Source organism: Sylvia atricapilla, chromosome 10, assembly GCF_009819655.1.
Source record: "Sylvia atricapilla isolate bSylAtr1 chromosome 10, bSylAtr1.pri, whole genome shotgun sequence".
NCBI classification, from domain to species: domain Eukaryota; kingdom Metazoa; phylum Chordata; class Aves; order Passeriformes; family Sylviidae; genus Sylvia; species Sylvia atricapilla.
The window spans coordinates 18,429,531-18,453,906 of record NC_089149.1 but is presented as its reverse complement, the minus strand read 5'-3'; the positions used below and the strand labels follow the sequence as shown (position 1 = coordinate 18,453,906).

Sequence of the window (24,376 nt, the reverse complement as noted above, 5' to 3'; positions counted from 1 at the left end):
CTGCCAGATTGGGATCGAGGAGGCCAGGAGGGAAGGTGTGGATCTGAAAGGCAAGCTGCTAATTCCTGCTGGATTCACTGCCTCTGTGCTGACAGAAAATTAATTCAGAACAGAAGTAAATGAGGGAACACGACACTTGGAGAGGGTGGCTGGGAGAGCACATGGCCTGTCAGATGTCCGTGGGATCCCAGTGTGTACCCAACACGTATTTCTGAGTGCTGCTCCAGCCCGGAGCCTCCTGCTCCCTTCCTGATGGCAGCCAGCTCTGCTGTGAGCCTGGCTGAAACACCTGCAGCTGGCCCTGCCCTCTTGGCTCCCTGGGATGGTCTGGACACCTCTGTCAGGGGCTCAGTAAAGGCAGTTTGTTTTGGAAGACTCCCTGAAATTTCATGAACTGCAAAGTCAGCGGAAGAGACAGTTGAAAAGCACCTCAATCAGCCTTTGCAGTGCCAAAAGCTTTGTGCCTCACAGTGAGGGGGCAGATTGACTGGCTCTTCCTAAGTGAATTGCTGACAAGGAGAGGAGCTGTGCCCTGGATAAGGAGGAGTTGCACAGCTTCGCAGGAAAGCTGCCAGGAAGGGGAGGGAGTTTTCTAATTTCACACGCTGCTGTCTGCAAGTATAAATAAGCCTTTATTTTTGTTTGATCTTAAATTTTGATTGATCTTAAATTGGTTGCTGAGTGTAAGGAGGGCTGACAAGCAACAGAAAACACCACTCAGATAAGAACTGATGGACTCCTTAGGGGCTGCAAAAGCAGATAATGGTGCTGCTTTCCCATGCACATGTGCTCCCAGTGATCTGAAATCCATAGGAAGTCTGCTGTCTCTGCTTGCCGTGTCCTTGCAGGTGTTTGAGTTTCTGATCCGGCTGCACTCCGCTGAGGGCTCCGTGGATGAGGAGGTGTATCCCTATGTTCGGACCCTGCTGCACTTCGACACACGGGAGTTCCTCAATGTGCTGGCTCTGGTAAGACACCCTGGCTTTCTGAGAGGAAAATGTAGTGCCAGTTCTCCTATCATCGCTGAGGTTCCTGTCAATAAATCCATGCTTAAGACAAGCCACGAGCACCTGGCTTGGGGCAAGAGCAGTTCTGGTGCTTGTTCTGTAACATATTAGAGGGAATCACAGTATTCCTTTGTGGCCTTAAATACAGGGTGATGAACATGACATTACACAGTGAAAGTTCTGACAACAGACACTGTCTTTAAAACAGTGGTAAAGCAAGAATAATATATGTGTAAAGTGTGTTTTAATATCTATCTCTACCTCCTGCATGGAAATCTCTTTATTACTTTCCAAATTTCTAGAATTTCCTATGTCTGTTTGGACCTGTTACTTTAACCTGAATGTGTAAAAACCGTTTTGATAATTACAGAAGAGCAAATTGTATCTTGGAACCCTGCTGTTTAGGGATATGCAGAGAAAGGATTTAAACCAGCATTGTCTGCTTTGTGTTTGCTGTTTTGAGGGATTCTGCTCAAAGTGTCAGTGTTTTGCCTCTTGCAGACTTTTGAAGACTTTAAGAATGATAAGCAAGCTGTGGAGTATCAACAGAGAATTGTGGACATCCTTCTGAAAGTGAGTATGCCTAAAAATGAACTGAGTGTGTGCACTGCTCTGCAGTACAGCCTGTAATCTGGAGGAGGTGTTTCCTGTCCTGCCCTGGCTGACACCTCTGAGAAGGTGCTGGGCAGGAGCATGGATTCACCTCAGCCAAAGCTTTCAGCTGGATATTCAGAAGTGATGATTCGTGCACTTTAAATATGCTGACAGAGAGGTCTCCTTTCCTGTAATTTCAGCTGGGTGGTACTTTGTCAAATTTCTTATCTCTGCACCCTTAAGCTGTTTTTATCTGCTTCTCATTGAATCTACTTCCTGATTCTTTCTGAGCAGGTAAAAAGGTCCCAGGTATCCTGTGCTTGGCAGGGTGCCACTGTTTTTCTGCTGAATTCCTGCTCCCTGTGCCTGTAAATGCTGTGTTTGGCATGCAGCATTTCCAGGATGACAGGCCTATCTTTAGTTTAGGAGAGAGGAGGAAAGTCAGTTATCAGCCTGGTGCTCTGGAAATCACTTGTCATCCCCAAACCCCTGTTCCCAACAATGGATGTTCCCATTAAAAGCTCTCACTGCCAAGCACCGTTTGCTTTCCCCTCCAAGCTGTCACCATTAATCATGAGTGACTCCACTTGGAAGCTGTTTATGTATAAACACAGCATAAGTAGCATTTCCCTGTCCCTGTCATCACTGATAAATGAGACAAGGGCACAGTGAGTGACTTGGGTGGCAGTGCTGCTGCAGTGGGCTCTGACAGTGCCCCTGTCAGGGGGTTTGTGAGCCTGCCCAAGCAGGATATGGCTCTGAGGGGTATTTTTACCTTGTGCTGGCTCAGCCCCTCTGGTTTGTGTCCTGAGCTGCTGTTAGCAGGAGGTGGCACACTGCAGCCATGTTCCAGAGCTGCTGGGAATGTGTTCCTGTCATGGCACCAACAGCAGGGGGGCAACTTGAGAAGGGCTGCAGCACTGCATCTTCAGGCAAACAACATAGTGTTACAAAAACTCAGTCCTTTGGTCTGGAATCTGCTGTTCTCTTGGATAAAAGTTAAAACGCTTGAAACTTTCAATTTAAAATTGTCATTAGCAATTAAGAATTAGCAATTTCCCTAGGAAACAGCCATGCTTTTGGAATAGTTTGGTGAACATAGACATTCTGCTAATGCTGATCAAAACTTTGCCAAATGTATCATCTCTATGGCTGACCTGCAGCCTCTGGGAAATTGCTCCATTCCAGGGGTGCAGTATGTTCACCTTCACATAGACCCAGTTTGTGAAAAACAAAGCTAAAATTAATAAAACACTCTAGATATTTCAGTGAATGGTTTTTAATGGTGTTAGGTAGTGCTGTTCTGACTAGGCTCCTATAAGAAATAGCCTTTTGAGACAGAAAATGAAAACTCAAAAAGAATGATTACATTAGCTGGTGTCTCAGGCAGAGCTCTGCTTGATTCTCTAATGTGTCTGGCCTGCCTGCTCACTTGTGTCACAAAACCATTTGCATCTCTTGGGGGTCTGGAACTCTGGGTCACTTGAAGAAATCAATTGACTCCTCCCAGCTCTGACTGAATGAGGTTATAAACTGTGAGCTGCTCCATGGCGAGGCTTTGCTACAGCAGTTCTTAGATCTTAGCTGACAGAGTTGTCCAGGTGATTGATTTCCTCCCAGCTTAAACACACTGCTCTTAGAGGGAGCTCTCCAAACAGGGGCATTTCCCTTTCACTTAGAGTTCAGGGGTTTTTTTCTGAAACAGGAGACACCAAGTCAGGACACGTCAGGCTCGTGTTTTATACAACAGACAGGTGAAAAGCACTTCTTGGGTTTCCAATCCCTTTTGTAGTGATTCTTAGGTATTAATTTTTTTCTGTAATTTCAAGTCAGCACAGCCACAAGTTTCTCTAAATACTGTTGGACTAACACTAATATAACCTGAGAAAAAGCTCTTCCCCAAACCTGCAGTCGTTTCTTAGCTATTAGAGTAGCTCTTTGCATGCCACAGTTGAAGTGGTGAGTGCCTGGGGCTTAAATTAGGTGTTAGAGGTTGTTTTCTCCTATAATAATTTAACAATGTGACAACATCTCTTTGCTCAGAAGCTGTTCCATGTCCCATGATCAACAGAGGCAGAGATAAATGTGGGTTTGGAGCCTCTTCACACCTGAAAAACAGGGACATGCAAGAATTCTTCCCTTGAGTTTGTGGCAGAGAGGTGGAGCCTCTTCAGCTTTGGGACAGAAGTACTTTAGCAAGGACACATCCACTGCCTGTGTCTTCAGGTGACATAGCTGAATGCTGGGGAAGGGGACTTGTGTTTGACCTTCAGGATGGGCTAACACCAGGAGGTGTCTGGGGACACACTGGAGACATCATGGTTCACAGGGATTTCTTGTTGTCCCAGTTACTTTCCCAAAGGCAGCTGCAGAATCAATCCCTTGTGGGTTTATTTTTCCCTTTTCTCTCTAACATTTCTCAGGTCATGGTGGAGAATTCTGACTTCACCCCATCACAGGTTGGCTGTCTCTTTACCTTCCTTGCCCGGCAGCTTGCCAAGCCCAACAACACCTTGTTTGTCAACAGGACACTGTTTGACCAGGTAAGTATTCCTGAGTGTGTGACATTCCAAGCAGGCTGCACCACTGCAGAGAGCATGGCCAGTGCTGTAGACTGGAGCAGGTCTGGAAGTACTGGTGCATTATAACCATTTATCTGGGTGGGCCATTGCTGTGATTTCCCAGGAGCAGAGTGGAAGTGTTCAAAGGCTGGATAAAGCTCTTAAGGTCCCTTCCAAGCCAGTCTGGGATAAGGGGTGTCAACTAAAATTATATTACTGAGCTTATAGAGCACATAAATGTAGTTGGTAATTTTTAGTTAGTTAATTTTGGCCCTACCTTCTCTGTTGTCCGAAAAAGGCATTTGCACCAATGCAAATGAGTTAACTTTGTATCCCAGCTTAAGCCCCAGAAATTCCTGGGACTGAAGAGGAGGCTTCATTGGCTACAGCAGTTGTGCTGTGATGATAAGGGAATGTATGAGTGCTAATCAAAATGAATTAGAATATATATGTCCTTGGTCCTAGTTTAAGACTGAAGAACTCTGTGGAAGCTAAGCAGATTTGGATTAGACACTTTCATCCCACATATATTAAATTTTATAAATTACATAATTTCCTGTTTTCCTGGTGAGATGGCAGAGTCCAGGAGAAAGGGTCAGTGTAGTGATGCCAGCTGTTTGATGTGTAGTCTGAAGCAGAAACATGGGGTTCCCTGAGCTCTTCTATATTCCCTGGGTTCCCTAAAGTTAGGTTCTAGATCCTGTGTTTCCATCTCAGGAGTCTTTCAGCAGTTCTCTGCTATTCCGGTATTCCCAGTTTGGTTGTGGGACCAGGTGCATACAGATGGCCCCGTTGTGTGGGGATTTGCTGTTGCCACAGCCAGGGCTCAGGGTGTGCTGGTCACTTTGTGCTCCCAGCTGTGCCTGGCTCACACCAGCCTCTCCCCCTGGCGCAGGTGCTGGAGTTCCTGTGCAGCCCTGATGACGATTCCCGGCATTCTGAGAGGCAGCAGGTAAGAGCCTTGATGGGAATGCTCCTTGGCAGGGACAGGCTGTGGAGCAGAATTTGGTCTTGGGAGTGAGGATGGGCTTTGGGTCACATGCCGAAGACATGGCATGGGAATATTGGGCAGTGCTGGGCACAGCAGGAGGGAAGGGTCCCACCCCAGCATTGCCTGCAGGACCAAGAACAGAGGCAGGAAAGTTCTCGTAAGCTTGTGACCTTCCTGGTTAAAGCACAATCAATTAAAAAATCAGTCAGCCCTATGCTCTTACTATGTTTAATGGAGCAGGAGCAGTGTACTTGTAGTGGCACTGGCTGTTCAGCTGCTGTTGCTGCCCTGTAAATAACTGGTGTTCAATCTCTGCAGGTCCTTTTAGAGCTGCTCCAGGCAGGAGGGATCGTGCAGTTTGAAGAGAGCCGCCTTATCCAAATGGCAGAGAAAGCTGAGTTGTGAGTTGCTGGACACAATATATAAATTGCTTTTAAATCTCTTCCACAGCTCTTTTTTGGCTCCACTTCTCTTGTTTCTTCTTTGCAGCTGTGTTTGGGGTTATTTTCCCTGTGCATTCACATTATGCTTCATTTAAGATGTTCACATTTAGTCCAAGGTTTTCTTTCCTGGGTGTTCTCAGAGAAAGCATTGATAAGAGAAGAAGGGTAGACCGTGGAAACCCTTCAGGAGAAACCCTGTGGGACTTGATGAGTTTTGACATCTCTATCCTAGAGCCCAAGCTGTGTTCAGAGGTGCAGTTGTATATTGGAATGCTCTACCCCTGGCAGATGGAGATGCCTGGTTGGGGTGAGGCCCACAGGTGGATTTAAAAACATGAAGGGGTCTGGAGCCACCCCCATGGTACTCGTTTTAGAATTGAGTAGGAGAGACAAAAACAGTGTCTGGAAAGGCTGAGAATTTCCAGCATCTCCTTTAGACGCTTTATGATTCCAGAAAGAGTCATGCCGGGGCAGAGCCAGCCAGGGAGGGCATCTTCATCCAGGCTGTGAGTTTGGGTGTTAAAAGAATGAATACACAATCCTACAAAGGACCAGAGGGAGAGCAGTGTTCTCTTCTCCATGCCTCTTCTCATGTGTGTCCTAAAAGGAGTAATTAGATCAAATTTTTCAGATTCAATAAATACATTTTTTCTCCTTGCTTCAGAGAATTTGACAGCCAGACCCCCCAGCTCAGCCACTTCTATCAGAGCTAAAAGAGCTATAGTGTAATATTAATTATCAGACTCTTCATTTAGTTTGACTCAGTTACTTCTGTTTTATGTAAAGTCTCAAAATATTGAAGATGTTTATTAAAACATGAAGGTAGGAAGCTGTGTCATAACACATTGTTGAGTCATGTTCAGTGGATTTCTTCAAATTAGTGTAGTGGATTGACCAAGCTTAGATCAGAGTGTTGTGGAAACAGGGAAGATCATCTGACAGCAGAACCTGTGAGACCTGGTTTCATTAACAATTGTTGTCCTCTGTCCCTTGGCTCTCCCCTTAGTAGCTCCCCTTTTGTCTGTTCTGTGTGATAATTTCCCAGAAGAGGGAGGTTGATGGGCAGGTTGGCCTGAGGTTGGTACAGATGGCACTCCAGGACCCTGGAGCCACCCAGCCTGTGTGCTGAAAACCCTAAAGTTAGACACTTCCAAATGCTGCCTATCTGTTGTGCTGGCTCAGCTGAGTGGTTTTCCTGACATGGGAAGTTTCCCTTCCTTTCAGCTATCAGATCTGTGAGTTCATGTATGAACGGCAGCTTCGCTATGACAAAATCATCAGCTGTTACCTGCGGGATCCCCTGAGGAAGGTGAGTGACTCTGGTGCTCCTGGCCCTTCTGCTCTGTGGCCATGCAGCCTGTCCTGCTGGCCACAGTGACTGGGCACAGCTGCATTGCTCTTCTGGCATAATTACCTTAAAAATGTCCTTAACAGGTGAGGTTTCTTAGTTGTTGTCAAAACTGTTTGTGTTTGTCTAGTGGAGAGGAGCTGATTTGGGTGGTTTTTTTTTTTTTTTTAAGTTTCAGAGTTTTCATTTATTTTTAAATATAGTGCTAATACATCAAACCTGAGTGCAAGGTAGGGTTTACTGCAGATGTGGCTAACTGCAGTACTTTTCTGTTTCTGCCATTGGTCCCCACATTTCTTCCCCTGGACACAGGCTCTCTGCCCTTATCTCTCAGCCATTACCTTTGGCATGCATACCTGCCACAGTTTTTGAGATATTCCCTTCCCTACCACCAACAGAAGCTGGGATGAGAGTTTGGCAAATGTGTCTTCGCCAGGACCCTTATAAACCCACAATGCTGAACGTTGGGTGAAGGAGTCAGAAGGGGAGGTTGTGATAGTGAGATTGTTGAAAACCGTGACACAGGAGAGCACCTGAGCTGGGGACAGTGCAGGAGAGCCTGGGGCAGAGGCCAGTGTCAGGGAGGAGTTCAAGAATGTGCTGGGCAAACTGGCAACTGAGCTGCCCTCTGGCAGAAGGTTCTCTCTGCCTGGGCTCCTAGCTCAAGTGATGTCCTGTCCTTTTTCCCTGTGGGCAAGAGGGACACATTTCTAGTAGGGGAAGAACAATTCTCTTTGACCTCAGTGCTTAACACATTAGCACTGAGGTCAAAGATCACAAAGAGCACATCAGATTCCTCTTGGCTCTCTTTTCCTTGCAGTTCTTCAGGAAGTCTTTAGGGACATACAGCCTCTCTGCAGATAACTCGTCCTGACCTGCTTGGGGAGGACTAGCTCTGAGGTCATCCCAAGGCTGTTGGAAACACTCTTGTTTCCAAATGCTAGTGCTGTCAGTGGTGCTGCAGAACACACTGTGCAGCATTTATGGGTTTGTGCCTTACAGGAAGAGGTTTTCAGTTACATCCACAACATCCTGTCCATGCCTGGCTACAGTGCAGAGGAGAAGCAGCTGGTGTGGCAGAAAGCTTTGGACCATATAGAGGTAGGTATATCCTGCACCCACGGTCCCTCAGCTCCTGCTAATGCCTCTTGGATCTGCTGGGTGCTTTTCCATAAGCACAAGTGTCCTGTGCTGAGTCACAGCTGTTGAGACAGCTCTGACGTAAGCTCAGAGCTCTCACACATTAATGGAAGTGCCTCTCTCAGATTCAGGCTGGCTTCCTTGGCTTCCTGGTTTCAAGTGCTGCTCTGTGGATAATGGAGCCTTCTCAGGGGGTGGTGGGAAGTGAGTGCTGTGGAGCAGGAGAGGGATCCACTAGCAAGTGTTCCATCTCCTGAGCATACAGCAGCAAGGCAGGATGTGGACATCACTGACCTCACAGTCTGTGGGATCCAACTCCTCATCCTGATCCCTCACACTGATAAGTGCATTCAGCCCTGGTGGCCTGGCACTGCTAACCTGGGGGACGATGGGGTTGTGAGTTCTCTGTAAGACACAGGCTGCTGCTAGACTACTCCAGATAAGAATTTTTCCCATGTCTTTAACCTCTCTCAGCTTCAGGGAATGAAGATGTCTGAAATGATTGTCCAGTCAGTAGATTTGGGGAATCTGTAATATTTCTGGTTCCTATAAGATGCTCTCAGTCCCCACCAGAGTAATCTGGAGGTATGCCAGGAAAATAATTCTGTCTATAAAATAAGCCTTGCAAACCACATTCCTTAGCAGAAAATGACCAAAGAATCTATATCCTGTGAGGCAGACAAAAAGCTAATGGGCACATCCAGAGTACTTTTAGTTTCTACCAGCATCTGCAAGTAGTGCATGACTAATGAGAAAATGGACCAAGAGGGAGAGTGATTCAAAAGGCAGTGCACAAAGACACCCTGTGAATGCAGCTGTCTGACATGTGGCTCACTGAGCTCACAGCCGCTCTCCAGAGGCACTGGCAGAGCTGTGGGACTGCTGGGGATGGTTGTGCTGGGACTTTGCAAGGCCTGGCTCATTGCAGCTTTGTCAGAGCAGCTGGGGTTCCAGGCTGGGCAAGCTGCTGTCTGCTGTGCTGCTTCTTGTGTCTGCTTCCTTCTTTTACTGCATCCCTGGTCCCCCATAGAGCTGCTGGGCAGGTGATGGGCTCTCTGGGTCACCTTTCTTAGGTGCTGTCACTAAGATCAGCTCCCTGATTTATTTTGGTATCTTCTATTTCCCAGGATTGGTAAACTGCGTGGTTTAGCAGCCTGGTAGCTGCTGTGGGCTTTTGTCCTTTTCCATTGTGTTAATCCTACTCTCAGACATTCAGAAGACTTGGAACAGTAAATAATAGTTTACTTTACTGGAGTGAAGCTGTGATTTCAGCTCTTAGGACAACTGCCATTTGCTGAAGTATAAATGCAGCAAACCAGCCTCTTCAGCAGTCTCTGGAGAGGATTTCCTGCTGATCGTATGGCAGCAAGTGGGGTTTGTGATCAGTGCCACTTTTCATTTTGCCCATCATCCCACAGCCATTGTTCCTTGATGTTTATCTTCAAAAAATAAACTCTGTTCTCTCAGTCACAGTACCAGTCCTTTTCTGCCCTCATACCCACAGGCGTTGTGTCAGTACTGTCCCCTCAAGGGCTATCTGAGCAGTTCCATGTCTGCAGGTTGTTGATACCTGGAGAGGATGGGAACCCAAGCACCAAACGTTTTGCTGGAGGATGGGCTCTGAAGGGTTGCACTGATTCCAGACAGGGAGATTGGGCCAGCTCCCTCCAGCCTGGCATTCCTACTTTCAGCAGTCCTGGAGACTCCCAGGGAGGGTTTGTCCAGAGAGAGAAAGAGATAAAGGCAGTGCTACTGCATCCATTCTGTATCTCTGCACTGCTGTGGTTGAGTTCTCCTGGGTGCTTTGGATTGCCTGGGTTTGTGGGCTGAGCTTGTGCAGTAAAGCTGTGGGGGTCAAACACTGCAGTGCTTCTAATGGAGCAGGTTTTCCTTTGGAAACCTCACCAAAGGCATCATCTGTGACAGCTCTTCCTAAAGAGCTCGTGGAATGGTCAGGCTCTTCCTTGCTTCCCTTCACCCCAGTCTGTTGCTGGCATTGGCTGTATTCAGTGGCTGCTTTGTTTGTCTGGAGACCAAGCTACCGCCAAGGAACTTCTTCAGTTTGGGTTTTTTTCCAGATGTACATTTCTGAAAATTTTCTTTCTTTACTGCTGTAACAGTTGTTTTTGTTCAGTAAAGAAATGTTTTCTCTTTTTTAGGTTCAGCAAGGGCTTTTGGGGAGGGTTACCAGGTGCACAGTATTGTTTTGCAGCAGTTGCTTCTCATTTATTTGGAAGTGTGGATGCATTTGGAACAGTTAGAAGAAAAAGCTCACATTGCAGGTTGTGCACACTTGTATGATATGAAGCCTTTTAGCTCAAGCTCGACAGAAAGCAAACCCACAGGCATCTAAACAATTTTTGTTTCCTTGTATTACATTAGAGAAATTGCTTGTTCAGGACTGGACAGGTGTCAGTTATGGTGAACAGTGACAGGAAACTTGCTTTTAAACCTCTGGTTTGGCTCACTTCAAGCCAGTTAAACACATTCCACTGGACTGAGAAATTCCCAAGGGTTGGTTGTTTCCTTTTTCCTGCTGGCTTGCAGTTGGCACTGGGAATGTTTTGTTGGCAGGGGGTCAAGACACTTGTCAGAAAACTTGATGAATAACTTCCTCTCCTTAGGACTGAGATGGGTTCTTGGTGTGAAGAGTTTTGTATTCTTCAAAGCCTTGCATGGAGCAAAATCATCAACTTTCAAAAATCCCTTTTTACCAACTACCCTTCTATTTTTTCTACTTCTCTCTTTGTACAATGATGTTTGTTATCTTACACTTGCATCTAGGCAAAGGTGCAGTTACAGTATGGATGGGCTCGGTGATGCTGCATGATTGTATTACCTGAGAAATTAAAAGGAATTAATTTGTTTGTGTTTCCCTCCCAAAGGAGCTGCTAGTGCTGAGCCCAGGTAAAGCAGCTGATCTGGCAGCCATTCACTTCAGCGAGCAGATCGAGAGCATCATCTCAAACCTGCAGGTGAAATGTCAAACTCCATTACTTTGGGGCTTCTGTTCAGTAGGGATGCTATTCCTGTAGGAAATGAATGCTAAGAGTCATGGTGAGTTATTGCTCTATCAGAAACAGAAGAAGGATAGGGTATAGCTACTCACTGATAGGAATTGTTACATCTCAATTATTTGGCCTGTTTGTAGAGTTCTGGCCATATAAAAGTGTATAAGCTCAGAGCTGCTGGTTGCAGCTTTTATTTGGGGTTCAGTATGGCTTGGAGTCCCAGAGCAGAGCTGTTGTAAGCAAACACATCCTCAGAATATTTGTACAAGACATGCCTAAAGCAGCTCCTTCAGCAGGCAGCAGCTAGGAACTGTGTTTTCTTCAGTGGATCTAGTTCAAGGATTACTGCTTTACAGCATATTTTTTAAAATAAAACAGTACTCTGTCTCCTCCTGTTGTACAGGACCAGTTCTTGCTCTTCCAGTTCCTGAGGAGTCTCCTTGATCCAAGGTATGTAGAAAATTAGACTGTTTACAAACTGCAGCTTGAAAATGTGGATTAAAATTAATTCTTTGAAACAGTGCCTCAATAGCCAGCCCATGGCCAAGGTCAGGCTTAGGAAAGGTGACCTGCTCCTCAGGGTGCCCCAAGTCGAGAAGGACAGCCCAAAAGAAGCATTGTGGGGAGCATCCTTCAGGGGAGCCCCTGCCAGCTCCCTGCCTGGGAAGTGTTGTGGGCTCCAGTGCATGGAATGTGCTGCCTCTGGCGTGGGGGGGGAGCTTGGGCACTGCTGCTCCAGCTGCTCCAGAGGCCTGTGGAATGGTTACCCTGGGCCTGGAGCACCCATTGCTTTTCTCAGCAATGGCAGCTTCTCTTCTCAACCCACTGCTTTGGATACTTGACTGAGGTGCTCCATAAACAGAAGAGCATTTTGGTCAACTGACATTTTTAATTTCTGTCTTGTTTCAGAGCTGCTGCCATATTGCACTGCAAGCTCCTCTTTTTAACTACTTGCTTTTCTCCATCTGCTCCTGTTCAGTGCTTCAGCACTGTGTTCTCTTTCTGTTAAATCAGTATCAAATGCCACAAGACATTTATATATGCACAGCTCCAGTTGCTTTCAAGCAATTGTTAATGCAACTGAGGGAGAGATCTTGGTTTGTTAATTAGTCACAAATTATTTGTGCTTAATGAAGATGAGGAGTAGGGAAAGGCAATATTATCTAAATCCAAGTGTCAATGTTTCAGTTTTTGTTGAAGTGGCATAAAAAGCACACTTTGGAAGCCAGAACCTGGAATTAATCAATGACCTCTTGGATTTTGTTAGCATGTAAATTAAGGAAAAAAACCCAACCAACCAAAGCCGAAACCCCAAACGTACATTTTGTTATTTCCTGAGTGTTACAGGAAATGTTTGTGTGGAAGATGTTGGTTTCCATACCTCCTGTTTTCTCTGGGGTCAAAACAAAATCAGAAAATATCTTGGTTGGGATTTATAGAAAAGAAATCAGATGATTTAGTTAATCAATGATTAATTAAGAAAAAAAAAAAAAAAAGAAAGTTAAGCAGAAATGAAAACCAGCTGGATGTTAAGTAGGACTTTGTTTATGCTGTGGTATCACTTGCACCCAGTGAAGGTAGTAATTAACCTGGATTCTAATCTTATGCACAGAGTGCCTCCCATAATCTCTGAGTAATAAACGTATCTAATTTCACTCTACCATAATTAGAGCTAAATAGGCCCATTTCTCCTGTAGTTACCTTCTGATCACAGGCAACACCTTATGTGTTCAAACCAGCAATGGGAGGCAATGTTCTGCATCTGACCTTCCCACAGGATTCTGCTTTTCCCTCAAGGATGATGTTCTGTGTGGAACGTGGCCACATGGCTTTTTCTTAATAACACTCAGATCCTGAATCTATTCTCAGTGCTTTGAAGTTGTTTTCTTCTAAGGCCTATTGAAAGGAGCTGAACTGTATCCTGGGAGAGGCAGGGAAGGAGGGGAAATCTTGCTCTGCAGACCTAACTGCAGATGCACCCACACTTTTTTAGTATATTTGTACATAAAATAGTGATTAGGCTCTCCTGCAACATCTGTCTCTTTCCATCCAATCTAAATGTTTATATGCTTTTGTGAAGCAAAATTCTTGTCAAAATAAAGATTCTTAGAGCAGTAAATGAGCTTTTTAAGGCCTCAAATACAAATGATTACTTGATCCTGTGGGGACAAGACTCATCATGCTGGTCTAACTATCTGAGTTGGTGGAATTGCATTAGGGATTAATTTGGCCCATTTAATTTAGCTAGAGATTTATTTTTAAGGAGGTGGAAGGGGGAAGGGAGGAAACAGGGTTAACAGGAATTGCCTGGGGAAATTAAAACCAAATGTCTGAATGTTTGTAGCATAAAGCAGCCCCAGGAAACAGAGAACATAGTAGAGATTGCTCAGCTCATTAATCACAGTCTTTGCTACATTTCCATTTTAAACTCTTGAGTTTTTTTCTCTGAAAAACCCCAACACGGCGAAACATTGTCTGTTGGCATTTGTGTTTATGTATTCTACCAACAATATTAACTTACTTAGCAGCAGAGTGTTCTGGGTTTATAAATGTAGTAACAGACTCCTAAACCATGAGGGTTTGTCCCAAAGGCTCTCCTCTCTGCCCAGCTGCCTGTGACACTTGCAGGGTTCCCTTGTGCCAGGTTCTATGAGAAACCAGTGCTTCTCTTGCTTTTTGGAAAGACTGTGGCAGGGGAGATATTGAATATGGTTATTTTAGAGTCAACACAATCCCATGTGGCTGAGCAGGACCTGCAAGTCTCAGGACTGTTGATCAATTTTATAAATTATCAAAATCCAGCTTTCTCTCCATTGTCTCTTCTCTGCATTTCTTGATGAAATAAATGGCTGAAGGAAGGGTGAGCTTGCTCATGAAATCATGAATACTTCGTGTGTTATTTCCAGACTTAAAGCTTACTCTCATGCTATAGGTGCATTACTTGCCATTTTTCCTGTCTTGCCAGACGAGGTCATTTTAGATAGAGAGTGTTTTATTTTAGTCTACTCATAGAAAGAGGAGAGCACTCTCTCCCTTGCAGGCACTGGGGGAGTTTACAGGGTGTTTGTTGTGGGAGGAGTGGATGGTGAATGCAGAATTCAGGGTTCTTGTTAGGTCCATTCTTTGCTGTCAGAACACACTAATAATTTTGGCACAGATTTGTAGAGTTGTGCTCGTAATTTGCACACTTTGATCAGTACATGGGTGAGGCTTTTGTTTCTGGACATGTCGGATTTATAATCATTGTAATCACAGCAGGCTGCTCTCTTGGCTTGCTCAAGCCACAGCATTCTCCTGGTGTTTCTTGGATGGTAATATGCCTTTTGTAACTCCTAGGAAATAGAGGATATTGGATATCAGACCTTTTCCATCCCATGGCTGTAGGGTTTGCACATTAACAGATGTTCTCCTGTGTAGGAATTTGTGTTCAGTAAGGTGATAAAACTCAATATATACAGCTGATCCATTTCCTTTCCTAGCAGGAGCTTCAGCAGAATCCCCTGTTTTGTAGCCAGGGTAAACTTCCACTATTTCTCTGTGTGATGCACCGGTCCTAGAACTGCCATGGGAAGCATAACGTGCAGTGGCAGAGAGCTGCTGTTCACTTAAGGGTTGCAGGTGCAGTATCTGACTCCAGGAAAGCATCTTCCTTTCCCTCCTCACTTTGAGGTCTCCTCCTTCATGTTGCTCTTTTGAAAAGCAAGATCAGTAGGAAACTGTCAGGACAAAGGGACATGGGCACTGCTCACAGTTCTGTTCTCTGTTCCGTTTCTGCATATGAGAAGTTTGCTTAATAATGAGCCCAGGGATTGGAAAATGGGGATGTTTCTCTAAATGAAGTATGAGATCCTTTCTCAGTGAGGTAGATCAAAGGGTTGAAACATTAAAATATGGTAGAGGAAGTCAAAGAATTTCAGGAACAATAAGCAAAAAGCAACAAAATGTTTCCTCAAACACATGCAGAGCAGGTTTGCAGGACACAGACAATCAGGATCTGAACAGAGCACTCAGACCATAAGGTTTCACTGAGGAAATGAGGCTAATTCTTTGTGCCTCTTTGCCATGGAGTTGCTGGAGATGGATCTGTGCTGGTCTCTTTCTTCACAGGGATCTTTGAGAGCTTAATTTGTACTGAGGCATCAAGAGGATGTGTTGTGGAACAAATTAAATGACTGCTGGGGGATCTCCAGCACCAGTAACTAGTAGAAACAGCATAATTTCCCTCTTAAAACCAGATTTTTTAATATCTGTATTAAGGATGAAAGACAATGCACAATTGAATAAGAAACTCTTCTTCCCAGCCAAATTTCTGGGCTAGAATTTGATTTTAGTCTCTTGTGCCTGTTTTATTCCAGAGAAGGCATTAACCAAGACCTGCTACACCTCCCACCCAGTATCACTGAGCAGTTCATGGAGCTGCTCTGTCAGTACAGCCCTGACCAGGTTTTGGAGACACTCAGAGTTCTGGAATACTGCAGACTGGAGGAAACCATCCAGGTAGGAAAGAGATGTATGACAACAGGGGCCATGGGGTGCGTTCAGATCAGCTCCTACCCTTTAAACTGCTGTAAAGGTACTTTACTTTAGCCTTGGATTAGTTCCTGGGTGCTCTTCCATCTGTTTCTAGCACTCTCTGTCCCTCTGAGCTGCTAAACTGCTCTTCTGTAGCCCAGTTGGATATATTTAATAGACTAACACTAAGTTGGGTCTCAGGGCTAATAAGAAAGGGTTGCTAGTGCTCTGAAGCTGCTGAGGAACTGCAGAGTAGAGGGTGGCTGTGTTGCTGCTAATTAATCATGTTAGGGGTATATGAAATCATGGGCCTGGGGTTTTTGGAAAGCAACACTGCCAAAATCCGCCTTGTGCTGGGAGAGCAACTGTTCCTTCTCTGTATGGAAATTGTACCAGTAATTTTTGAGTGCTGGTGGTGGCAGTAGTGCAAGCTGAGAAATAAAAGGAGATGCAGGAGGGCTGCTCAGCCTGGGTAAGGTGCCTGTGAGCACAGGCACTTCCAGCCCTGGCCATCTGCTTGGCATTGTCCTGTGGATAAACAAACACTAGCAGCTTTCTTCAGGCAGACATTAACCTTTTTTTTCCTTTCAACTCAGATAACCCAAAAACATCAGCTCCATGAAGCTTCTTCATATTTACTAGAGAAGAAGGGAGATATCCATGGTGCCTTTTTGGTTATGCTTGAGGTACAGTACTCCCAAATCCTGAATGTGGCATTGTTGCCATGCCGTCAGCATGGTGGTCTGTGTTCAGGGTGGATATTGTCCTTGTCCCTTACTTTGTTTCCCACTAGAATCCGTGGAAGCATTTGCCTTCTGTCAAATACCAATAAATTGAGGTGTCTGCATACTCAAAACATCAGTATATTTTTCTGACAAGTCTTCAAACATCTAGAGGATAATAGATACTGAAATTTGTTTTTCATAGCCAAAAATCATCTTTCAGTTCCTGCTTTTCTTTCCATATTTGGGAAGATGTTTATGCTCTGTTAGTTGTACTGGGGAGAAAAAGGGAGGCAAGCCTGTGTAACCATACCTTTGACAAACATTTCTATCAGGATTTTGGGGAGTGAACTCCCAAGCTGACTGTTCTGTGTCCTCTCTTTTGTTTCAGCAATTGCAGAGCAAGTTGCTGATGCTTACTCAAGATGATGAAAGTAAGACTTATCAAGTTAAATCCCATTTTCTATTAAAAACAGACAGATAAACACAGAAATGTGAAGTGCTTGTGTCTGTCACCTGGTATAATGAGATTGTTTCAGGTTTCTAGGCATTGTAGTGACACTGTTCATATGGTAGCTATTTGGATGACAGTCCCTCAGTCTAGTGTTCTGATCTTGGTAGAGACCTTGAACACTGTGAGGGGTGGTTGGGGTGTGTGTGATCAGCTGCCCTGTCAGCTTTTCCCATTGGGACTGGTCCTCTCACTGGCTTACCAAACACATTGCCCATGTCAGAATCCATCAAACTCATTACTGAGCTTCAGCTGACATTATATGGGAACAGTGTTGGGAGACAGCTAGGAGTAGCTTTTTTGAAAGCAAATTTCTCAGATAGATAAATAAGAATGTTCTGCCCACAGAAGATGAGTGTATGCACAGATGTGCTGTTCACTAGCCCAAGGACTCATGGGCACCTAATTAAATGCAGTGCCCATGTTTGTTACTTAATTGTATCTAAATCACAGCTAAGATCTTCCTTATTTGATTACATGGAATGTTTTACTTGCCCAATTTGTCATACTATTCAGGAAAGTGCCAAAAATCAGAACTTGTCTTTATAATGTAGTTGCTAACAGTAGTGAGCAGACTTGAGATGAACAGCATGGTTTTAATTTACAGAAGTATTGATAGTTAACTTATGTAATGAGACTTAACTTGTCTAATAGTTTTTATAATTGTAATTTGCTTTTTCCTCCCTGACACTTAGGCTCAGCTGAACCCTCCTTGCTAGAAAATATTGAAGATACTTTAATGAAAACCATTGCTCTTTGCCAGAGGAATTCTCATAGTTTAGACCAGCAACAGCGAGAGGTAAGGTACTCAAGAATGTGTCACCAGAATCAACCAAGGATTCTGTGTCTTGGGAAGCTTTGCCTCATGTGGCTCTTGCTCTCCCCATCCACTGAATACTGGTATGTCCAGGCAGTCAGTGTGTGCCTCTCCTTGTGTTCTTCCTGTGGTGCTTCAGGGTTTGGGGCCATAAGAGTGCCATCCTCCCTCATGAGGGTGAAAAGCAAGGCAAAGTTCAGGTCAGAGGGAGGAAGGGGTGAGACCATGGCCTTTCCCCCTTTCTATCTCCAGACAGAAGTTGGGCACAAGTGTCAGTCAGACACTGCAGAGGCACTGTGAACTCTGAGCCAGCTTCCTGGTGGCACAAAGCTGCTGCTGCTGTCGCTGTGGCTGCAGAGCTGTTCACAGCCCCTGAATTGAGTGTCAGCCTGGGCTCTGAGGGGGGAGGTAATGCAGCTGCCTTGAGCTCTTGCAGGGGGAGCTGGCTTTGCCCATCTCTTCACACTGAGGTTGTGTTTTCATTTTGCCCATGTCAGTGACACAAAGGCATCTTTAGTCCTAAGATTCTGCATAATTTATGTAGATTCTGAACTCAGAACAGAGAATGTTGTTCCCATGTCTGAGGAGGTGGTATGGCTGGAAATCAAGAGCTCTAGTTTCTTCACAAGCACTGCCCAGTGTGAGAGATGACTTGCTCCGTTTCTTCCCTGCAATGGTGTCATCGTACAACAGTTAGGAGGAGAATTTAGATGTTTCCTTCCATTTGGGATCCATTTACTGTGCTACCCACTCTGTGAGCTATCTCTACCCTGGAGAGCTTGTCTTTCGCATGGGGAAGTGGTTGGGGACTGAGTGAAGCAAACATAGATTGTTGTCACAGTTCCAGTAAAGTGCTTTGCTCTGAGTTTACTTTGCCATGTTTCAGCTCTGTTGCACAGCAGTCATCACAAATACAGTTCTGTTCTTAGAATGTGGAAGGGAGTCTTGGCCAGTGGCCTCTGATGTCGCTCACAGCTCATTTTTAGCACTGCCCTGTTCTTACTGGTTTTTCCTCACATTCCATGATTCCAGGCCCTCTGGTTTCCCCTGCTTGAGGCCATGATGTCCCCACAGAAATCCTCTGGTTCATCGCAGTGTCCATACTCTGAATGTGAGTACTTTGGCATTTGTCACCCCAAACAGTAAAAGTTGTGTACTGTCTCTCCACTGATGAATGAATAGAAGAAAAGTTGTTTCGTTACTCCATTCCTAAATATTCTGCCCCCTCACTGGCAGGGAGCTCAGGTTGGGTGTTGTTAGGCTGTAGCTGTCATGTGGATAGGGTTTTTTTCATTTACTTTGTTTTGTCCTGTGTGGAAGAGGAAGCCTACCACAGGCTGTGCTAATAAGTTGATTGCATTGAGGATGGTCTGTGAAGGAGCCAAGGTGCACAGTGTGTACAAAGGCTCTGTAGGTTGGAGTCAGCACTTGGAGAACTCCTGACATACTACACTGTTTTGTGCATGCCCAGCCCTTTTGTACACCTCTGCTTGCACCTGTGTGCCATGTATAAAATCAGTGGGACTTGAATACACCAGCTAAATTCTCTACTCGACTTCTGAGTCAGCAGCCTCCTTTTGTGGGAGAGTAAGAGTAGCTAAAAAGGGGCTTAGATGTCTTGGCAGTGCCCAGCACAGGAAGGACATGGAGCTGCTGGAGCAAACCCAGAGGAGGCACCAAGGTGACCAGAGGGATGGATCAGCTCTGCTGGGAGGAAACGCTGAGGGACTTGGGTTAGATGGGATATTGGGAAGAAATTGTTCTGTGGAGGAGGTGAGGCCCTGGCACAGGGTGCCCAGAGCAGCTGTAGCTGCCCCATCCCTGGAAGTCTCCATGGCCAGGTTGAACAGGGCTTGGAGTAAGCTGAGATAGTGGAATATGCCCCTGCCCCTGTCAGGGGATGGAACTGGATGAGGTTTAAGGCTCTTTCCACCCAAACTACTCTGAGATTCTCTGAATAATGTCTTTTGCTCCATCCCAGACCCATGCTGAGGATCTAGGAACAAGTTTCATGCAAATGTCAGTGCTGGGTAGTTTTAGAGCCTGTGGGCCATAACACAGACAAGGATCCAAACTGGGATTTGTAGCAGTAGGAAAAGGGAATGGTGGTGTTACCAAGTCAGTGAAAATGTGGGTGTTTACTGCAGGGGGTGTGGAAGGGAATACAGAGGTACTGTGGGATCAAAACCTTGTAAACCCCCTTTGTGCTGCAAAAAGCTGTGTGCCTAGTGCAGACAGTGCCAGAGAAAAAACATAAAAGCTATTTTCAAACCAGGAAACATGACCTGAAATAATACTTCTCTTTATCTGTGAGACTGATCTCTCTTTACTCTTGGAATCCTAATGAATTGCTGTGGCTGTTGTGTTTGACATTCCAGCTTTGAAGAGTTTGACAATGCAAGTGCTGAACAACATGGCTGCGTTTATTGCTCTTCCCTCAATCCTGCAGAGGATTCTCCAGGTGAGTTCCTGAGGAGAAGGAGGTTTCACCAAGCTGTGCCACTGGGTTATTGGGAAATGGTATTCCCAGGTCATTGGAGGTCAGATCACCTAATTGTCTGTTCAGTGTTTCAGTAAAAGTTCTGTTGCTGAAACATAAGGTGTAAAAGCTGATAGAATTATCTGGAGAGACGTGGGAACACACAGACCTGTGAGAAGGTAACTTAAGTAATTCCTGCAAACCAAATAAAATAGTACCTCAAAGGTTCTAGTTACTTGGAACTGAAGCCTGGCAGGTTTAAGGGCAAAGCCACAACCTGGCACTAAATTTGTTGGAAGCCTTTTAGTGAAGGCTCTGGGATGGACACTTGTGAAGACACAACAGCAAAGTGTATAGGCTTTGCAGAAACATCATGATTGGGCTCAAGATATTATTGCTGGTGCAATATTATTTTAGAGATGCAGTTAGTGAGTAGTGAACTTGAAGAAGAACTGATTTTAGGTAGAGCCTTGGGTTGAGTGATCACAGGCAACTATAACTTGTTAATTTGCAAGACAGATGAAAGCTGATTTTGAGATTTAATAACAAACCTTGAGAAATGCAGAAAAGGAATTAGAAGAACTGGCTGTGATGTGGAGTGGAATGATTGAAGGGTTGAGATCGTGTTGAAACACTGTTAAGGGTTTCTGTTCCAGGTGGGAGAGGAAAAGGGCTTACGTGCTTCACAAGGTGAACACAAACCTCTGGCAACCTCTTGGTTTGATCTTAGTATTACACACAGTCTTGGATTTTGAGCAAACTGCTAAGATAGCAAAGCATGTTGCAAGAGAGTGGATAAAAAGTGTGTTGAAATGAAGTGTGGTTTCATCAAAGGAAGTGTCAAGCAAATGTAATGGCTCTTCAATAACTTATTTAGTCTACTTTTAGCTGAGGTTTTGGTATAATTTCCTGTTGGGCTTTGTTTGATGTTTAATGTAGGCAGGAAAGGATGGAGAAGCTGTGAGTGAGTGGGAGGCTGCCAGGGAAGGAAGGCTTTCCTGGGCTTTGCTGAGAGCTGCCAGGGTGGGGAGGGAGTCAAAGCAGTGACCACTGTGCAGATAACACAGCTGGGAGGTGTGACAGTGTGGAGGAAGATCTTGTTCTCCTTTGGGATGAAGGGAGAGTCTTGTTGATGGCAATCTTCATATTTTTCATTCTATTTCTGTTCTGATGGATTCTTTTACCAGCAGTAGGAAATCTCTTTTCAAGGGGCTGGAACTGATGTCCTGGAGGCAGCAGGGGAGTGAAATGTTTTATCTGTAGAGGGAAGTGGTTGGTGTGCTGGGGAAGCTGAGGGGATGCTTCATCAGGTGAAGTGCTTTACTGAGGACAGAAATGGGTCAGGCATCACTGAGAGCAGCATGTGCAGCTCTGGTCACTGGGTTTGGAGGCAGGGGGGAACTGCTCCTGCTCATTCCACCTCCCTGGTCAGCCTGACAAAATCAGTCTGACTAAAGAGATTTGGAAAGGCAGATTACTTGAACAACTAGAGCAAAAAATGATGACTTCTTAAAAATGCAGAGAAAAGGACCGAATTCTAGGTAAAGAGCATTAGTATCAGAAGTTTATAAAATGGGTCAGTAAATTGGTACCTTGTAGCTGAAAAACAGGTGTAGGAAAAAACATCATGAAGATCCTATGGAAGGAGAGGTGGTGTTGATATACAGGATCCCTGAGCTGACTTTGCTTCTTAACATTTACTCTTCTATAGATTTAACTCACACCCATTTATTTACAAATCCCTGAGGTGTGTGGAGTGGTGTGACCTGGGTTGTTTGTGGGCAGCAGAGATGGTGTGAGCTCCTCACTGCATCGTGGGGATCCTCTGACAGGTGCCAGCAGCTCAGATGTGTCCTTCAGAAATTGCTGGCTCTTTTCACCTCTGAAGATTTTCACTTCTGAAGCTCAGTTAAGCCTCTCACAACTTCTTATCCTTCTCATTTAGAGATGGGCTCTTCTGGGAGCTTGCCTGTGCTGAGTCTTGCCAGTCTGCTGCCTTCAGTGCTTGGCACCTCCTCTGGGGACAGTGTCCTTTGTTACAAGACAAATCCTTCATTGAATCCTGTGCTCTTGTCCTTAACCCTCACATTTCCATTCACTCTGTCTTCATACCAACCCTTATTCCTGGGTTCCTGGCACTGCCCTGCTCCAGCTTACTGTTGCCTGTGAGTTTGTGGCTGTGTTTTGTTAAACTCTTGCTCCAGGGCTTGCAGAGGGTGCCTGTGGGAGGTTTCTGTGAAGTTTATTTGGATGCACAGGTTGGCCTTTGGGAGAACATTGCTTTGAAGCCAGCTGGGATACTGGTGTCAGGATGGTGGTCTTATCCTGTGGCCTTGTCATGAGTGCCCAGCTCAAATGTTCAGGGATTCTAAACCCTGGCCCTATTGGGGATCAGGAAGAAAACTCCCTCAGAGCTAGGCACCAGAGAGCACTGGCTCTTTTGCCTCCCAGTCATCTGCTTCCTTGGGTTCTCTGGGAATGCCATTTAAGTACTGTGCAGGGAAGAATCACAACATGGCAGGCACAGGTGGTGCTTTCTCAGATAGGAGGATCCCTGTGTTCTTGGCCCTGGCTGGGCATTCCTTTTGCAGAGCTGTGTAGTTGCTCTTTGAAACCATACACAATTCCAAACCCTGGTGCCAAACCTTTCTGTCTTGGTTCTGAGCTCTCTGCAAGGCACGTAGATGTGTTACTGATGTGCCACCTTAACTGTGACCACAAGGAAGTATTGAAACCAGCCTTTCTGGGCCCTGGAGTGCATACAGCCTTTCCCAAGCCCTCCAAATATTTTGGTGAAATACAAAATTACCAGTGGTGCTTGCAATTCTGACAGGGCCCTCAAATGCTGTTCCAGCAGAGCTCAAGGCTTGTGATAGAGCATAGATGTGCTGGAGCTGCAGGCTGGGAGGTGGCACAGCTGCCCAGGAATTCACTGGGGGTTTTGTTGGAAGGTGGATAACATCAGTAAACTGAGGTAGATTATCTTGCCTTTTCTGAAAAGGAATTAGACTATTCCAATTTTAGCAGACTGTTTTTCTTCCTCTTCTGGGCTTAACTGCTTACAGATTATACCTTATGCAAATGTTAACTTTGCAACCAAAATGTTTGGCCAAAGGGCACCTTGCAAGGGCTGGGCCAGACCTGCAGCTTTCCCAGAGAACAAGCAGGCTTCTGGCACCTGCCTGTCCCAGCACCTGGGCTCAGCTTTGTCTAACCAAAGTCACGTGAAATAACAATTGATAGATTTGCTCCTGCTCATCCTTTATAGTGTTGGGGAGTTACTGATTAACGGGGAAGTCTGAACTAACCGCATTAGGAGAGATAGCAGAGGAATCCTCTTGAGCATTAAGAAAAATTCCATGTTATTAAGGATGTGAGTGCTCTCTGAAGAGGGCTGAGAGGTTGAGTGTTAATTCCCTTACAAAACTGTAATCCTTCATGAATGTTTTGTAAGCAGATGCAGCTGATGCCTCCTACAAAATGGAGAACTGGAGAAGGCAGAAATGTAAAAGCTACCTGTAGGGACCCCCAAAGAGGGGAAGGAAGGATTCTTTAAAACCTGTTCCAGAGTGGAAGCAGAAAGATCCAGAAAGCTTCTCCTTATATTTTTTTCCACTCCTGCTTAGGGCTTTGGCTGTGTTTTCTTCCTAGTGCAGGAGATCAGCACTGGGATTAGCTATGTGTGGAGTGGTTGCTTTAGCCCCTTGCAGAGGGGAGAAGCTGAAGTGAATGTGTTTGCAGAGTGCATTTATTAGCACTGGTAGCAAAGCTATTTCCTGGACCCAGGAAGAAATGGGAAATGGAAGAGACAGAGCTGGCTGAAAGCTGCATGAGCACCCCTGGGCTGTGTGTGGAACCCTGCCAGCTCTTCCCCATCTGTTTGTTGGTGGCAGCCCTGGGCAGCCAGTTTGGCTCTGGCTCCTTGTGACCATGCCACGTTCCCAGGGCAGCACCAGCCTGGGATCTGTTCCTGCTTGGTGCAGTGCCTGTTTCACTGCATGGGATGGCACATCCATGTCTGGAGGATGCCTGAATTCCAGCCCAAGACCAATTTTATAAAGTGGAATTAATGAAAGATATTCCTCCATAAAACTAATGGATTCCACGTGGCTTTTGTGGTTGTGGGGTCTGAAGCTGCAATTTAGAAGCATAACTGTCTAGAGAAGTGGCCTGGGAACTGTGGGTGTAATGCTGGGGGCAAGCAGGCAGCTCTAGCCCATCCCATGGGATGGCTCCAGCA

At 45.4% G+C, this 24,376-nt stretch overlaps 1 protein-coding gene across 5 annotated transcripts in view; it reads left to right on the top strand.

The window, feature by feature from the left end:
- The window catches only part of VPS8 (VPS8 subunit of CORVET complex), a 67,084-nt gene that overhangs the window by 28,270 nt on the left and 14,438 nt on the right, over nucleotides 1–24,376 (top strand). For all 5 annotated transcript variants that reach the window (XM_066326179.1, XM_066326177.1, XM_066326178.1 and 2 more), the window contains 15 exons: nucleotides 849–968; nucleotides 1,509–1,580; nucleotides 4,025–4,144; nucleotides 5,058–5,114; nucleotides 5,472–5,554; nucleotides 6,821–6,905; nucleotides 7,947–8,045; nucleotides 10,970–11,059; nucleotides 11,499–11,545; nucleotides 15,451–15,592; nucleotides 16,204–16,293; nucleotides 16,721–16,763; nucleotides 17,536–17,639; nucleotides 18,690–18,768; nucleotides 20,036–20,118. In XM_066326179.1, the coding sequence (XP_066182276.1) occupies nucleotides 849–968; nucleotides 1,509–1,580; nucleotides 4,025–4,144; nucleotides 5,058–5,114; nucleotides 5,472–5,554; nucleotides 6,821–6,905; nucleotides 7,947–8,045; nucleotides 10,970–11,059; nucleotides 11,499–11,545; nucleotides 15,451–15,592; nucleotides 16,204–16,293; nucleotides 16,721–16,763; nucleotides 17,536–17,639; nucleotides 18,690–18,768; nucleotides 20,036–20,118 (1,314 nt within the window). The remainder of the gene's footprint in view (nucleotides 1–848; nucleotides 969–1,508; nucleotides 1,581–4,024; nucleotides 4,145–5,057; nucleotides 5,115–5,471; nucleotides 5,555–6,820; nucleotides 6,906–7,946; nucleotides 8,046–10,969; nucleotides 11,060–11,498; nucleotides 11,546–15,450; nucleotides 15,593–16,203; nucleotides 16,294–16,720; nucleotides 16,764–17,535; nucleotides 17,640–18,689; nucleotides 18,769–20,035; nucleotides 20,119–24,376) is intronic.